At 37.3% G+C, this 18,018-nt stretch overlaps 2 protein-coding genes and 1 pseudogene across 3 annotated transcripts; 2 read left to right on the forward strand and 1 right to left on the reverse strand.

The window, feature by feature from the left end:
* Window positions 1-4,296: 4,296 nt before the first annotated feature.
* Window positions 4,297-7,325, reverse strand: LOC132302701 (6-phosphogluconate dehydrogenase, decarboxylating 2). 2 transcript variants are annotated; one of them, XM_059799622.1, is made up of 2 exons: window positions 7,197-7,325; window positions 4,297-6,051 (listed from the first exon to the last, which is right to left on the reverse strand). In XM_059799622.1, exon 2 carries the CDS (start codon window positions 6,041-6,043, stop codon window positions 4,586-4,588), a length of 1,458 nt encoding a protein of 485 aa, XP_059655605.1. In that variant the 5' UTR covers window positions 6,044-6,051; window positions 7,197-7,325; the 3' UTR covers window positions 4,297-4,585. The 2 variants fall into 2 exon arrangements, with proteins under 2 accessions (XP_059655605.1, XP_059655606.1); XM_059799623.1 differs by having other exon boundaries at window positions 7,075-7,197.
* Window positions 7,326-9,943: 2,618 nt separating this feature from the next.
* On the forward strand, window positions 9,944-11,854 carry LOC132305580 (L-type lectin-domain containing receptor kinase V.9-like; annotated as a pseudogene).
* A 3,511-nt stretch (window positions 11,855-15,365) lies between these two features.
* On the forward strand, window positions 15,366-17,734 carry LOC132305581 (L-type lectin-domain containing receptor kinase V.9-like). Its single transcript, XM_059803202.1, has one exon. The coding sequence runs from the start codon at window positions 15,564-15,566 to the stop codon at window positions 17,559-17,561; it is 1,998 nt and encodes a 665-aa protein (XP_059659185.1). The 5' UTR covers window positions 15,366-15,563; the 3' UTR covers window positions 17,562-17,734.
* Window positions 17,735-18,018: the final 284 nt, after the last annotated feature.

Raw genomic sequence — 18,018 nt, forward strand, 5'->3', positions numbered from 1 at the left:
AATCCGGCTCACTTTAGATAAAGACACTGTTGCGTGTTGTAGGGAGTGATGTTGAATTTGGTCGAGCAACCTGTCACGATCCGATTCCTAACGACGCCATGAGCATAGAAGATACGCATGTTGGTTGGCTAAGAACATTCATTGACTGAGAATGGTTCCAGGGAAGGGGCGTGCAGGACCACAGGATGGTACCTCTTCAGAGTTCAGGCAGGTCGACTCGGTTCAATTCGAGGTGCTTGTCGCTAGTCTTGGACTTGACTATGAAGAAGGGAGTTGGCCATCCCTGCACAAACTGGTCGGGAGCTGGAGCCGTTCCCCTGACGAGGCCATGGCAAGCCGAAACCAGTCAGCATGTATCCTTGGGAGGGCAGGTTGTGGTGGCTGACCAGGGCGATTGCGCGAGCTGAAGCAACGCCTTGGTGCCGCACGGGCCGTGCCGCTGCGCCAAATCTCTAGGCCCGTGACAAATGGTATCAGAGCAGGACTTGGGGAAAAGCACAGAGGTGTGCCCTCTTGTCGATCCGGGGGTCTTGAGAATGAAGACGGTGCACTGAAAAAGCGTCGGTGGGTAATCAATGCTGTTGGAGGAGAGCCTCTATCTCCCCATGAAGATGCGTCCTTTAAGCCGGAGGGCCGCGCGCACCAAAGTTCTTGCAAGTTCAAGAGGAGTGCAAACCGTTGTGAAGGGCGGGTATCAAGTCAGCCGGAGGGCGCTTGTTTGCTCGGGGTGTCGCGGAGGCGGCATAACGTGGGGTTGCGTCCCGAAGAAGTGGGCGTCCCTTTAGCCCGAAACCCTATCATTGGGCGAGTGCAGCCAGGGGTTGTACAAGGAAGCGATGGTGGGCAGGCGAGCATACCACTTGGAGGAGACAGGCTTTGGAATGTTAGACGCAGCGGAGTCAGCGCCGCACTGCGACGAGGGCGTCGCAGGATTTGGGTGGGGGAGAATGTCACGATCCGATTCCTAACGACGCCATGAGCATAGAAGATACGCATGTTGGTTGGCTAAGAACATTCATTGACTGGGAATGGTTCCAGGGAAGGGGCGTGCAGGACCACAGGATGGTACCTCTTCAGAGTTCAGGCAGGTCGACTCGGTTCAGTTCGAGGTGCTTGTCGCTAGTCTTGGACTTGACTATGAAGAAGGGAGTTGGCCATCCCTGCACAAACTGGTCGGGAGCTGGAGCCGTTCCCCTGACGAGGCCATGGCAGGCCGAAACCAGTCAGCATATATCCTTGGGAGGGCAGGTCGTGGTGGCTGACCAGGGCGCTTGCGCGAGCTGAAGCAACGCTTTGGTGCCGCACGGGCCGTGCCGCTGCGCCAAATCTCTAGGCCCGTGACAAACCGGTATAGATAGATTTTTGCTAGCAAATGAGTCATTATTGCGATAGTAAGGGACGATGTGGTGCTAGCTAATGGTGGGCCATCACATTTTGCTAGCAACCTTCATTCCCACAGTTAACAGCCTGGTTGCTACCCCAAAGTGCTAGCTAATGAAATTGTGTCATGCCAGAGTGATGTATGAAATTCTTTTGGTAAGTAACAATATGAAATTTCTATATGTTATATTTCGGAGTATCGAATTGATACTTTGAATTTGACATTAAAAAAAGTTTTTAATTAAACTTAACTTTTTTCAGTTTCAAATCTAAAATGCCCAGTTAGGTGCCGCCAAGCATACCGTACAATCACCTAATTTACAGTGATAGTAGTATATGATTGCAGTTGTTGATCTGATAAGCATTATTATGTGTCCCATCTGAAGAAAATTTAACATAAAGTCAGATTCTTACCCCAGTAACACAAAAGACACAAGTCTGCTTTATAGAGAGACAAACACCAGCCAACGAAGGACAGAAAACAGAATCAAAATTAATCAATGAATATAAAATGACAAAACACAGTTGGGTTCCTTGTATATTTTCACTGGAAAGGGCTGCTCCTTGTTGATGACAAGGCAGAGAATCAAATGTGTGTAGCGAAGCACCCTTTAATTTAAGATTTTGGCTCACATATTTTTTTCCTCTTTTTCTGTCTTTAAATTTTTTTTTTTTTTTTTTTTTTTCTAGTTAGTACTCACATACACATGCCTCCACTGAGGCTCGAACCCCTGACCTCTCTTGAGAAATAGGAGCTTGGTACCGCTAGGCCAGTTAGTGTCTTTAAAAGACAGAAAAAGAGGAAAAATTAGAGAAATTGGTTTTGCATCTCCCAGAAAAACCTGTGACGCTAGAGATTTATGGAGCTCGGAATGTCATCAGGTGGTCATATTCTGGCTAGTCAATCAACATGTTAATTATGGATCTCTTTGTTCTTTGTATAAAAGGGTCATTAAGATAGAAGATACCAGCGCGAATGCCTTCGTAGCCCAATCGGTAGGATTGCTCTTCATTGTCCTTGTGAGCCCGGCTTCGAGCCTTGAAGAGGATTGCAGGTTGTTCGGGAACAGCACTGAGATTACTAAAAGTACAGAAGAATGTAGTCCTTAAAAGTACAGAACAATGTACTATAATCATGGTGGTAACGACAACAATGACAATCACAAAACTGACAGAAATGGAGATCAAGGCAACGATGGTAATGAGAGTGATGACTCTTTGGTTTCAGATGCCTCACCAGGACCAAGTCATCCAAAAATTCCAAGCGAAAAGGAGGAAAGTCGTGTGACAAGAAAAAATTTGAAAGGAGTATTGAAGCAAAGAAAGAAGAGCCAAGACTTGATGCAAATACTGTTACTGGTTATTCTGCACATTGGAGCAAAGGTCAAAAAAAAAAAAAAAAACACAAACTAGATAGCACATCCATGGAATTATCATAATGTGCATGTACAACTATGATTTACGTGTTCTATATATAAAACATATATAAATTTCTGTGCCTTTCTGTTCTCTTCGGATGCATGCAAGTGATCATTCAGACGAGAATGTGTACATATGTATGTATGGCATAGAGAGAGCACAGGTACAGATGCAGGGTAGTTTAGTGAGGGATCACTTGGGAACTACACTATAATAAAAGGCATTCACCTTAAATATATATGCATAGAAACACACACACACACACACAACACATAAGACGTTTTATGTTTTACCTCTCCTTTTAATAAAACAAAGACACACACGCAACATATAAATATTCTTGAACTACATATCTATATAGTTCAAGAATATTTAATCTTTCCTAGCATTACTAAACAAGGGTATCACTAGGCTGGGAAGCATGCATTAGAAACAGATTATTTGCAAATAATGAATTCTTGCTTCAGTAACAACTTCCTGACATACAAAATACAAAGTAGATTTGAGTATCAAAGCAGAATATCCACATAAGAGGATTGAATAATCAACTTTGGTGATGGGTCACTTCGAATGACGCTAGTGGTGATAATTCCTTCATTTAGAGGGTGCCTAATTGCCCATCATTGGCCCTTCTTGCAGTGACGGGGTACCCACCAACCACGAGGCTATGAGGAAATGTCTAAGATTTCAATGATGAATTGTGCATATGTCAGGCAGCAAAAGCATTGAAAATGACTTAGTATCGACTATTTATAAACCCAGAATCACTTAATAGTTCAAAATAGCCAAAACGTAACTTATAATTATTGAGAAACGCCATCCTTCGGTTGCCTACATTAGGTTCCTTGAATAAGGCAAGCCGGACTTAACTTAAAAAAGCCTAAAAACCCAGTCGCTGCATTATTCTAGCTACTGTATGATATTTCACAACATTATAACCACCTAATGACTACAAGCATTCGCAAAACTGCTGGATGATAGGCAGCCAAGAAGCACTGATACACCCTGGAATTTCGGACACATCTTGTGCACGGAACCAAGGATATGGTTACTCTGGGTACGAAGGAAAATGCAGAGATTCGGATACCCTTGTAACCCAGAAAAGTGTGGTAAGCTGACAGGCTACAGAATGTTCCACTTTCTATGAATGATATGACAAGAACAAAAAAGAGTATAATATAAAAGACATACTATGTTTTGGAAAAGTAGTATTAGAGGAACAAAAGATGTTGATAGAATGATCAACCAAGTCAGCCACTATACTGAAAAGTGATTTAGAGCTAGAGAACCTAATAGCCATAAGATTGTATGACCTGAAAATTATACTTTAGATTGAAAAAAATTCAGTCTTCTTATCAAATTAGCCTTACCAAGGAAATTCAAGAAAACTGTGAACATTGTCTAACAACTTAAAAAGAATGAAGAATTAAAGGAAATTCAAGAAATCATATGTCAACAAGCATTCCGTGAACATTGTTAAGCTCCCTCAAAAGTCAATAGCAAAAGGCAAACATAAGTACTCTTATTTTAGAATATGGTTCATATGACTAAAAGGATTACATTCTTTAATACAGAATAACAGAGCCAGAAAATCTGCAACAGAACTCCACAACAATCAAAAAAAGGCATTATCACCAGACAATTTAACAGAAACAACCTAATCTCAGAGACATAGTAACATTCACAGTAGCAGAGGTAACTGCCCGGTTTTGAGTAACAAAAGGGCATTATTAGTTAAATGATGATGGCTCAATATGGCAGGACATAGGAGACAACTAAAAGAAGTTCAAATCTTTGACTGCTTAGCAATCTTGAACCATTCAGTGTGGAAAGAACCTGGTATATCAGTCCTCTCATAAGTATGAGCGCCAAAATAATCTCTTTGAGCTTGGACCAAATTAGCAGGCAGCCTCTCCCTCCTGTATGTGTCGAAATAAGCAAGACTAGAAGACATACCAGGTGTGCTGATGCCTGAGTTAATAGCAAGGCAAACAACTCTTCTCCAAGCAGACTGTCGCTCAATCATCTCCTTTGCAAACTCTGGATCCACAAGAAGGTTTGCAAGGTCTGGGTTTCTGTCGTACGCCTTCTTGATACGGTCCAAAAATATAGCCCGGATTATGCAACCTCCCTTCCAAATTCTAGCCAGCTCCCCCATTTTTAAGCCCCATCCCTTTTCAATGCTCTTTGCACGGATCAAATTCATTCCCTGGGCATAACTACATATTTTGGATGCATAAAGTGCTTTTCTCACATCATCAATCAACTTTTCCTTATCCACAGCTTGGTCAGTTAAGATTTCACCAACCCCACTTGATTTGAAAACCTTGGCAGCTTCAACCCTTTCGTCCTTCAATCCACTGAGGAATCGTGAATCCAAAGATGAAGCTATAGTGGGAGCCGCAACGGACAGCTCAGCAGCTTGCTGAACCGTCCATTTACCAGTACCCTTCATGCCAGTTTTATCAAGAACCTTGTCTACCAAATACCCATCTCCCTTGTCATCTTTAATTCCGAAGATATCTGCAGTAATCTCAATCAAGAAACTCAGGAGCTCCCCCTTGTTCCACTCTGAGAAAACATGTTGTAATTCCTTATTAGAGAGCTTCCCAACTGATTTCAGTACATCATAGGCCTCTGCAATAAGCTGCATATCACCATATTCAATTCCATTGTGAACCATCTTAACAAAATTGCCAGATCCACCTTTGCCGATGTAAGTAACACAAGGGCCACTGTCAGGAACTTGAGCAGCCACCTTAAGAAGAATATCTTCTATGTACTTGTAGGCTTCAAAGGAACCTCCAGGCATCAAAGAGGGCCCATGCCGAGCACCCTCTTCACCGCCAGAAACTCCCATTCCAAGATAAAGTAGACCCAGTTCAGCCATGGCTTTCTCTCTCCTCTCAGTGTTCTCATACCACTCATTACCACCATCAATAATACAATCTCCTTTCTCCAGGTAAACGGATAGCGTTTTGATGGTTTGATCGACAGGTGCACCGGCCTTAACAAGCATGATTATGACACGAGGTTTTTGGATCGAATGAACAAAGGATTCAGGATCATGGAAGCCATATACAGGAAGGTTTCCTTCCTTTTTAGCTCGTTCAACAGTCTCATCAACTTTTGAAGTGGTTCGATTGTAGACAGAAATAGGGAATCCTTTGTCAGCAATGTTGAGAGCGAGATTTTGGCCCATGACAGCAAGGCCTGCAAGGCCAATTCTTGTTGGGGTAGCCATTTTTCTCCCTGTTCAAAGTATCCGATTATTAGTCCCGCAGATTGTTCATTTTTATTAAAAAAAAAAAAAAAAACAAAACAAAAACAAAACCAAACCATGAATTTGAAAGGTAAAAAAAAAAAAAAAAACTACAAGGACTTCTGAGATAAACAAAAGAAAATTTCTTCAATAATTGCGTTGGAAAAGGCCACCATCTATAATTAAAGAAGTAATGGAAATCACAAACACTTTAATGATTATAACCCCACAACCTATAAAGTCTTGCATAAGAAGTTCCAAAGTGATTGATAACGCTGACCAAATTTGATTGAATAGCATAACAGATCTCATTGGGAATACTTAATAAAGATAATTCGTCATTATGATGCTACATTTAATAAAAATAAGACAATCCTAAAACTACTAATAAAGATATGATCTACATTTGGTTGCTTCCAATTGGATCATTTTCGGATTTGCAGTTTGGATGCTTAAAATACCTATGGATCTGAAAACAAATTAAAGTTCCACTTTTTCTTAATCCTTTTCTCATCAGTCGAAATAACTGAAATTAACTTTCAGATTCAAGGGACAGAGAAAGCTTTCAAATTCCACAAAATTGAAATTCCAAAATTCTACACTTCTCAAAACAACCCAGTAAATTAAATATTTATGGATTTGTAATTCTTAAGTTTTAACCCCAAAAGCAAAACTTGAACATTAAGGACTTACATAAAATGTAAGAGCTATATAGTATAAAGCAAAATCCAACAAATCAGAAAACAAAGTGGCATATTCCTGAAGGAAGACAAATTGGGTAGCACAAAAGAACGAAAAATGAAATAACTTTGTGATCAATCAAAAAATTGCCAGTAACAAACATATGTGCTGATAAAATTCAATCAAATCATATCACAACACTTGATATGAGCAATCCACAACAAAAATTGAAAAGACAAAGCCAACAAGGGACACATGCATGAAATTAATACTATATTGTATTGATCAAAGCCCAAGAAATTAATGAAATGAATCAAAACATGCTATACTACCTCTCAAAAGTGAAAAGAATTAAACTTTCTTGAAAATGATACGAACCCAGAAAATTTAAGATCTGGGTTTTGAAGAACGCGAATAATTTTAGCTGAAATTGATTATATATATATTCACCTACCTAAAAAGCTTTGGTGGAGACTGGTGAGCGTTGAGAGAGAGAGAGAGAGAGAGAGAGAGTCTGGCTCTGTTTCTCACGCTGCTGTCAGAAGCGGGTCAAGTTAGGCTAATCGTTCTTTTTTTCCAGTAAAATATGGTCCCTTGTTTATTAGTCGATTTGTTACGGACCAGAGGATCTTTCTGCATATTTTCGAATATACCCATTGACTTCTTTAAATGTCGTTCTCATGCGGATTTGTTCCGCCTTCCTGCATTTGTACCCTTGAAATTATTGCCTCTAATTTAATTCTCTCTTTCTTTTAAATGTTAGACCATGCCAACCACTTCCAATTATTTATCTGAGCTTAAATTTTCTATTCATTTGTCTCAAAATTTGTATTGAATTAGATTAAACTTATGACAATTAAACTAACCATTGATGTAAATCAGACAATTGAAACAACATAGTCTTTTAGCAATTTAAGATTTTTTTTTTTTTTTTTTTTTCGATAATCTAATTGCGGTTTGGAAGAGAGTTCTGATGAACAAATGAGCAAGTTTCTTCTAGTGCTTTTTATAAATTTGCAACTGAACCTTTAGATCAAATGTATGTTTAATATGTCATAGTGTGTTAGTAGGGGAGAGAGAAGATTGGGGTGGGATTCGAACCTGGGCCAAAGGCCCCAAAATGCAGTTGCCCGCTATCACCGCACCCCCTCGTACTTGTAATTAACGGTCAAATGTGGAATTTTTTATTTTTTCAAAAGTTTATTTAGATGAATTTTAATTTATCGAAATTAACATGTCATATCGAATTCTGAGTTGTTTAAATTGAAACTTAATCTGCTGAAAGAAATGAGAAGGTGGCTAACGCCTGAAATAACTATAAACCACCTTAACTTTAATAAAAATAAAATTCATTTTCAAACCATATTCTCTTCCAAATCAACTTGAGAAGCCTCTAAGCAAACTAACTTCTTATTTAACATGCTGATAACAAATCCCAAGCACTCAAGCCAAACCCAACCAACCCCCCCCCCCCCCCCCCCCCCAAAGAAAAAAAAAAGGAACATAATTTAAAAAGAAAAAGAAAAAAATGTTAAGAGAAAAAGCCAACCACTCCCAATGTTTTTTGTCTTCCCAATCCAAAGCTAAATAATGGGAAATTTAGATTACAGAAATAAACCAATGTAAAAGGCCTTAACTGCAAATAGAAGTACACCTAATTTATCACTATTTTCTATAATTCAGTCAACAAAATTGAATGAATAGTTTAGGCTCAAGTGCTCAACAACTTGTAAATAATTTTATATTATAATCGCGTGTAACATGCAACTCCTTCAAAAAGCACTCGTCGGTAGGTGGGTGATTAGGTGTATAAAATATGTAACTAGTACTCCTGGGACAAAGTCATATCAAAACTCTGCAAATTATATGACAAGAATTAGGATTTATATAGGAGTAAAACATTGAAAAAATTACATATAAATGGAGTTAAAGTTCTATATTTACTTAGAGATTGAGTCAAAGTCTCATATTTCTCTAAAATAGATTTCTGAGGTGGCACATGATTTTTTACTGTTTAGAAAATTATAGTGCCTAAAATGCCCTTCCCTAATAAAAAAGTAATACCTTCAGTGCAAAAAGTAGTACCTTCAGTTTAAAAAAGTAGTACCTTCAGAAAAAAAGTAGTACTTTCGCGAGTATTTAAAAAACATGGTACCTAGACGCCAAAAAGTAGTACCTTCAGTTCAAAAAAGTAGTACATTCGAAGAAAAAGTAGTACATTCGCGGAAGGGTATTTTAGGCACCACAATTTCTAAACAGTAAAAAACCATGTGCCACCTCAGCAATTAATTTTAAAAAAATATGAAATTTTGACTCAGCCTCTAAGTAAATATGGAACTTTGACTCCATTTGTATGTAATTTTCCCTAAAACATTTTTGGTCATCATTCATTAGCTGTCATTAAGTGAGTTTGTAAAGAGGGTTAATTTTGAATTTTTTTTTTACCTAAAAACAAAATTAAAAATTTTCCATTAAAACATAACAAAAATTTGAATTTAATTGAAAATTTGAAATAATAATAATAATAATAAAATTCCCCTCTCCAATACTTCTAGATTATCTTTATTTATATGTCCTATAAGCCTATTATGAGCAACTTTGTTTATGTCTATGATATGTTTGTTCATATTCCTTCTTTTTGTTTTCTTCCATGATATTACATAAAAAAAATAAAAAATAAAAGATTCTAGCTCTAGTGGTGATTGGATTGGTGTTGTTTTGCAGGCTCAATAAAATTTGTGGCCAGGCGAAAAAAATAAAGTGATTTTATAATAGAATCTACCTAATTGTTTATATTAGTAAAATGCTCATTAGTTGTTTTGTGATTTTTAAAGTTAAAAAATGATAGAAATATTTTAAGCCCACACTATATTAAAAGGAAATAAAATTTTTAAATTTTTTTTATGATATGCAAGGAAATGAAAATTTTTGGCATCTTTCTATTAGCTGGACCTGGACCTGGACCTTAGGCTAAGCGCCTAAGACTCCGGTCGGCACCCGGTGCTATGTTTGATATCCGGTCTAATGGCCTATGCATCCAACACTTAGTCAAATGTGAAATTTACAGTTGCTTTTGACCTTCATTGGATTAAATTTTCAAGCAAATACAACGAAAGTCTGAATAAGCTGCTAATAATTAATTACAACAACAGATCAATGATCAGTACATCTTAGTACTCTTTTCATGATAGATTGCTTGCTCACAAACAACTGATTCATTCAACACAATTTACAGTAAACAGAAAATTAGGCCATTCGAAGTTCAAAAGTCTTCATGTTCTTTAAGATTCATCTGGTGCTCCTCCTCCTGATCAAAGTGGCAGACTCTAGCATCAATGGTGGTTTCACCTTCAACGGAAGCTTGATGCAGCAGAGGTCACACCAGACGGTCTTTTCCAGCTCACCAGCGGATCATCCCAGTATGTTATCGGCCATGCTTTTTTCTACTCCCAGCCGTTAACCTTCGAGAATTCATCAAATGAAAAGTCATCAAACCATATAGTTGCTATCGAATTTGACACATATCAAAACTCAGAGGATGATGATATCAATGATAACCATGTTGGCATTGACATTAACAGCTTGGAATCAGTCAAATCCATTCCTGCAGCTTATTTTTCGAAAGGGGATGGTGAATTCAAGAGCCTAAACCTTAAGAGTGGTGATCTAATGCATGCTTGGGTGGATTATGATGGCGTAGATGAGCAATTTAATGTCACATTATCCCCCATCAACATAGATAAGCCCAGCCTCCCACTCTTGTCATTGAACATTGATATATCAATATTCATCCTGGACCAAATGTATGTGGGGTTTACCTCATCTACGGACAGTTTGTCACAGTATGCTTAAGTTTTCGAATGGAGTTTTCAGTTGAATGGAAAAGCCAAAGAGCTTGATCTTTCCAAACTTCCATCTCTTCCGCGCAGAAAACAATCCAAAACGAAAAAAATACTTCTAGCAATTGGATTGTCTGCAATTGGAGTAGTTTCAGTGTCAACAACAATTTTTATCATTATTTTCTTGAGGAAAAGAAAAGCTCAATTTGCCGATGTAGTAGAAGATTGGGAGGTTCAATACGGGCCTCACAGGTATCCTTACAAAGATCTATTTCTAGCCACCAAAGGTTTCAAAGTTGCAGAACTTCTCGGGAGTGGAGGTTTTGGTGAGGTCTATAGAGGAGTGCTACCCATGTCCAATACTCAAGCTGCTGTGAAGAGAATTTCACACAAAGCAAGACAAGGAATGAAGGAATTTGTAGCGGAAATCGCCACAATTGGGAGGGTGAGACACCCCAATTTGGTAAGACTCCTTGGTTATTGTCGACGAAAGGGTGAGCTTCTTTTGGTCTACGATTTCATGGCCAATGCCAGTCTTGACAAGTTCCTCTTTAATGATCCAGAGGCCACGCTTGACTGGAATCAAAGGTTCAGAATCATCAAAGACGTAGCTTCAGGACTCGCTTACTTGCACGAAGAATGGGTGGAAGTTATTATTCACAGAGATATCAAGGCAAGCAATGTGTTATTGGATGATGATCTAAACGCGAAATTAGGCGATTTTGGGCTGGCAAGGTGCATTGCTCGCGGAAAGGATCCTCAAACAACTCATGTAGCTGGCACGTTGGGCTACATTGCACCCGAGTTTGCTAGAAATGGCAAGGCAACAAAAGGAACCGATGTTTTTGCTTTCGGAGCATTTTGCTTGGAGGTTGCTTGTGGTAGGAGGCCGTTGGAGCAACGAGCACTACCCGAAGGGATAATTCTTGTGGACCGGGTAGCAGAATGTTTGAGAAAACAGGAAATCTTGAAGACTGTTGATCCCAAATTAAGGAACGATTTCGAGGAGGAAGAGATTGAATTGGTGTTGAAGCTTGGACTGTTTTGTTCACACCCTGTGGCAGCAATTAGGCCAAGCATGTCTCAAGTTTTGCGGTACTTAAAGGGTAATGTTTCACTACCTGAGAACTTGGATGCTCTTCTTTTGAATCAAGAGTACTGGGCAGCAGGGCTCAATGATAGTGACAAATCACAACACCATTCTGCTTCGCAGTCCAAGGATTCTGAGCCATCGGTGACCATCACAGAAATGTACATTTCTAGTGGTCGTTGATTGTATAAAGAAAAAACTCATAAAAACTTTAATTTTACTTGCTATATGTATAGTTATGATTGTCATATATGATATCAATAAGGAAAAATAACAACTTTGTTTATACAAGTGATTATTTCTGTTATGTGTACTTCAAATAACTTGTACATAAAAAAGGTAAAAAGGACACACACTTCTATGAAGGTGTCGAGTCTATTTCTGACACCATATTTAACATTGACACTTCATGAACACTTCTAGACATGCGCTGGACACTTCTAGACACGCGCTTGACACTTCATGGCCGTATCCATAATTTAGAAATATATATATTTTATTATTTTAGACACTTGGCCGATACATTCCGGTCCCCGGACACTCGGATTAACATATCTCACACTCTTAAGTCTTACCGAACACATATGATAATTGTGGAGGCAATATTATGAACATTCATCAAAGTGTCCAATTGTCCAACATCTTTTTCTTTATAAAAATAATTTAAATAAATTGTCATGGTATTAAATTATTAATGAATAAAAACGTAACTATAATGGACAAAAATCATAACAATACTGATAAAATAATAATATAATATTTTTTTTATTTTTTATATTCGAATAGGTTATGTTTTAAGAAACTTTAGTATATATGGAAATTATAAATCAATTAAAGTTCAATAAGTTTTTTATTCAAAAAATTTATATTAGCCGTGTCTAGCCGTATCCTACATTTTTAGAATTTGATGAGTCTAATTTATCTGTGTCGCATCATGTTTGTGTCTGTACCTATGCTTTTTTGCATCAAAGTTTTAGACTTTAATGGTAAAATTTATAAATTATATGATCCAAATATAGATGATTTAGCTTGGCTAAATTTGATGAAAGAAACAAGAGAATTAAAAATGAATTTAAATTCTAGTAAAAACATACAATTGTGTTGGACAATATTATACAACTGTCCGGAACCAATTGGATCAACTAATCCCAACCATTAAAATTTATGATAGTAACATAAAAAATAAAATAAAAATTAGTCGCACCACAACATGTAACATCAGGACTCATTAAAACGGTATACGAGAGCCACAAAACTTCAGAAGAATCAAAACCATATATACACACACTCACTGTATATATATACACACAAATACACATATACATTCATAGATAGAAAATGGATATAAGGTACCTTTTTATAATAATCTCATCACATTTGTTCTTGGTAGACTTAAGCTTCATCTTGGCTTTTTCTATTTCTTCTGTTTCTGGGTTGCCATCCAGGAAAAATGATTGACAAGTATTTAATGGATTATATGATGCAGCCTAATATATGTATATTGTGCTTAAGTGATGCACAGAGTCGTGAACACATTTTTCATCAATGTTCATACTCGAAATTTGTTTGAAATAGAATTCAACAAAAATGTGGGTTTGTTACAAACCCTAGTTCTTGGCAAAATTTCCTAATTTGGGCATCTTCAAATTGAAAGCAAAAAGCAAAGAATTGTAAAATACTTACTTAGAAGCTAATGCTAGCAGGTTTTGTCTACCACATATAGAGGGAATGCAACAACATAATCTTTCGCAATCTGAGTGGTGATCCATCTAAAACACTCAATGCAATTGTCAATTCGGTGAGATACAAATTGCTTTCAATCAAGAAATGTTCATGCCCACATGTTCAAGAAATTGCAAAGGATTGGAACCTACATAACTCCTTCTACGAACCAGGCCACTCGAACATCTTCTACTCCTTTTCACAATCTTTATCTACTCCCCAACTACAACCACAACTGCCATAACCAATTCCCAAACTTGTGATGAGACATTTTAGATCTTGTTGATGAATTCCTTTCTTTTTATTTTTAGTTGATGAATTCCTTTCTTTTTATTTTTTTATTTTTAGAGTATATTCAATACCGTTTCAAAACTTGTTTAGTAATGTAAATTTATTTCTTAAAAAGTGTTGCACGTTTGAAAATTTGAATGGCTAGTTAAATATGTTACTAATTTATAAAAAATATTTTATTCTTTTGATATTTCTAATTTTGGTCTCAAAATTAGAAGCGTTGGGTACTCTTCAAATAGCAGTAAACGTTACCAAACATGTTTCGTGCTTTTGCTTTGCTGCAGTATAATAGCAAAAGTTAAAAACACCAAACAAAAACATTAGACAAACAAGCCCTTAAGAACAATCAAAACCATGTACATAACACACTCTCACGGTATATATACACACACAAATACACACACATTCATAAATAGAAAGTGGATATAATGTACCTTTCATAATAATCTCATGCGAATACAATTATTGTGTGATAACATGTGAATACTACCTTGCACATTTAATTTTTTTATTTTATATTTTTTATTATGTGTCTTAGTGAGTGCCTGTTTAATATGACCTCTATAAATTAATGTTAGATAAATTACTACTTATCAAAAAAAAAAAAAAAAAAAATGTTAGATAAATTACTAAAGTTTTTTTTTAATAATAAATTATGGTCTCAACTTGGGTTAAGGTATTAAATTAATAATCTTGTTAAAATTTATAAGACAAATACATTTTAGAAATTTTCTTATAAGTTTTTATAAGTCTCACTTATTGCATAAATTAATAATTTAGTAAATACAAATAGGACTGACTATAATATTTTTTTGAAATATGAATAGAGTGTTGCTTGTCTTTCATAAATTTATGAAGTGCATTAGAGATGTTTTAGTACCATGCATCCGAATTTTCTCTGATAGTAAAAGCACGCTTTGACAATCAATCCGATTGGAAAGCAAGCAAAGAGAAATCGTTCACGTGAAAATCATCAGCGGAATAGGAAACATACCAAAATCGATTTTTTAGACCAAACAAATTGAGGCTTTTAACATATGTATGTTTTATTATACCAACAGAGATGAACAGATTTGAGTGAGGTGCACATAGATATTTTTATGTCCTTTTTGGTCATTTCAGTTGAAAGGTTTATATGTAATTTTCTTTAAAAAAATTCATAACAAGAGTTTTTTTTTTTTTGTGTGTGTGTGTGTGTAATAAATTTATATAATTTTACATAATAAATTAACAATCGTGCGTTACGGGCACAGACTTTTTTTTGTTTTTTCAGAAATTAAGCTGTATTGATTGTATAACTGTACAACATGTAGGCAGGGCAAGCCCATTACACCAGACGAGCCCAAAGCTGTCAAAACAAATGGCCCAAGTCCATCAAAGTTGAGACAAAGACAATAATAGTCTAACAAACCCTAGACTATGCAAGCTTGCCTAAGTCAACAAAAACAATCCGGTTACAAAGACTTGTGAGTCTGCGGTCTAATTTTCAATTCTTAGTAGTACAAATAAAACGATTCAAATTAAGCTTTAGACGTTTCCAATTGCTGTTTGGCTTTATGGACCGAATGAAATTATAGTAGCAACTTCATTTGGAGGGAATATTTAGAGAGTCCAAATCGGCTGCTAGGAATTTTCCACCTCCCAACTTAATTTTCTTTCATACTTTCATCCCATACAGCATCTTTAGGCTATTTGAAGTTTCAAGTCTTCGACCCAACTTGATTTTCGTTCATACTTTCATCACATGCAACAAACCATTAATCAAATACATCTTACTACTCTATCTATTCATGGCAGAATGCATGCTCACAAACAACTGATTCATTCAGCACAATTTCAGTAAACACAGGCCGGCCATTTGAAGTTCAAGTCTTCTGTCATGTTCTTTAAGATTCATCTGGTGCTCCTTCTCCTGATCAAAGTGGCAGACTCTTCTATGAATGGTGGTTTCACCTTCAATGGAAACTGGAAGCTAGATGGTTCAGCGGAGGTCAGGCCTGATGGTCTTTTCAAGCTCACCAACGTTACCACAAGGCGGACTATTGGCCATGCGTTCTACTCCCAGCCTTTTAGCTTCAAGAATTCGTCAAATGGTACTGCTCTCTCTTTCTCCACTTCATTTGTTTTTTCACTTGTCCCTGAGGATATCAAACTTAGTGGCCATGGAATGGCATTTGTCATCGCGCCCTCAAAAGAAATACCCGGAGCTTTACCTGCTCAATATCTTGGTTTATTCAATGAAGAAAATAATGGAAATTCATCAAACCATATTGTTGCCATCGAATTTGACACATTTCAAAACTTGGAGTTTGGTGATATCAGTGATAACCATGTTGGCATTGACATTAACAGCTTGACATCAGTCAAATCCATTACTGCAGCCTATTTTTCAAACGAGAGTGGTGAATTCAAGAGCCTAAACCTTGAAAAAGGGAATGTAATACGTGCTTGGGTGGATTATGATGGTGCGGAGAAGCAACTTAATGTCACAATATCTCCCGTCAACATAGATAAGCCCAGCCGTCCACTCTTGTCACTGAACATTGATATTGCATCATTCATCTTAGACCAAATGTATGTGGGGTTTTCTTCATCTACAGGCTTATTGACACAGAACACTTACATTTTGGGATGGAGTTTTCAGTTGAATGGAAAGGCCGAAGAGCTTGACCTTTCCCAACTTCCATCTCTTCCGCGCGTAAAACAATCCAAAAAGAAAAAACCAATTCTAGCGATTGGATTGTCTGCAATTGGAGTAGTTTCAGTGTCAATAACAATTTTTATCATTATTTTCTTGGGGAAAAGAAAAGCTAAATTTGCTGATATAGTGGAGGATTGGGAGGTTCAATATGGTCCTCACAGGTATCAATACGAGGATCTGTTTCTAGCCACCAAAGGTTTCAAAGATGCAGAACTTCTTGGGAGAGGAGGTTTTGGTGAGGTCTATAGAGGAGTGTTGCCCGTGTCCAGTACTCAAGTTGCTGTAAAGAGAATTTCGCACAAATCTAGACAAGGAATGAAGGAATTTGTAGCAGAAATTGCCACAATTGGGCGGGTGAGACACCCCAATTTGGTAAGACTCCTTGGTTATTGTCGACGAAAGGGTGAGCTGCTTTTGGTTTATGATTTCATGGCCAATGCCAGTCTTGACAAGTTCCTCTTTAATGATCCAAAGGCCACGCTTGACTGGAATCAAAGGTTCAAAATCATCAAAGACGTAGCTTCAGGACTCGCTTACTTGCATGAAGAATGGGTGGAAGTTATTATTCACAGAGATATCAAGGCAAGTAATGTCTTATTGGATGATGAACTAAATGCAAAATTAGGCGATTTTGGGCTGGCAAGGTGTATTGCTCGCGGAAAGGATCCTCAAACAACTCATGTAGCTGGCACGTTGGGCTACATTGCACCCGAGGTTGCTAGAAATGGCAAGGCAACAAAAGGAACCGATGTTTTTGCATTCGGAGCATTTTGCTTGGAGGTTGTTTGTGGTAGGAGGCCGGTGGAGCAACGAGCACTACCCGAAGAGGTGGTTCTAGTGGACTGGGTAGCAGAATGTTATAGCAAACAGGAAATCTTGCAGACTATTGATCTCAAACTAAAGAATGATTTGAAGGAGCCGGAGATGGAATTGGTGTTGAAGCTTGGACTGTTTTGTTCACACCCTGTGGCAGCAATTAGGCCAACCATGTCTCAAGTCTTGCATTACTTAAAGGGTGATGCTTCACTCCCTGAGAACTTGGATGCTCTTGTTTTGAATCAAGAGTACTGGGCAGGGCTAAATGATTGTGACAAATCACACAATCCTGCTTCCCAGTCCAAGGATTCTAAGCCATCGGTGACCATCACAGAAATGTTCATTACTAGTGGTCGTTGATTGTATAGAGAAAAACTCAAAAAAGCTTTAATTTTACTTGCTATGTACAGTTATGATTGTCATATATGATATAATTAAGGGAAAATAACAGACGTTATGAACCCTGAGCATTGTCGTTCTTTATACAACTGATTGTTTCTATTAATTATTTGTATTTCAAATTACTTATGAATGCTAAGGACAGACACTTCTACGAAGGTGTCGTGTCTATGTCTGACATTGTATCGAACATCGATACTTTATGGTCACTCCCAGATGTGTGTTTGACATTTTATGGCCGTTTCCATAATTAATTTTTTTTTTTTATTATTATTATTTTAGATGCTTAGTCTACACATTCCGGTCCCTGGACACTCAGACTAACATATCTCACATTAGGTGATGCTCGATAAAACTAAAAATGTTAAGAATTGAAATTTAAGTGCTGAAATTTTTTAAGTGATAATCTAAAAAAAAT

The sequence above is a fragment of the Cornus florida genome, unplaced genomic scaffold (genome assembly GCF_030987335.1).
Source record: "Cornus florida cultivar Cherokee Brave unplaced genomic scaffold, ASM3098733v1 CherokeeBrave_3.0.0_Hap2_Chr04, whole genome shotgun sequence".
Lineage (NCBI taxonomy): Eukaryota > Viridiplantae > Streptophyta > Magnoliopsida > Cornales > Cornaceae > Cornus > Cornus florida.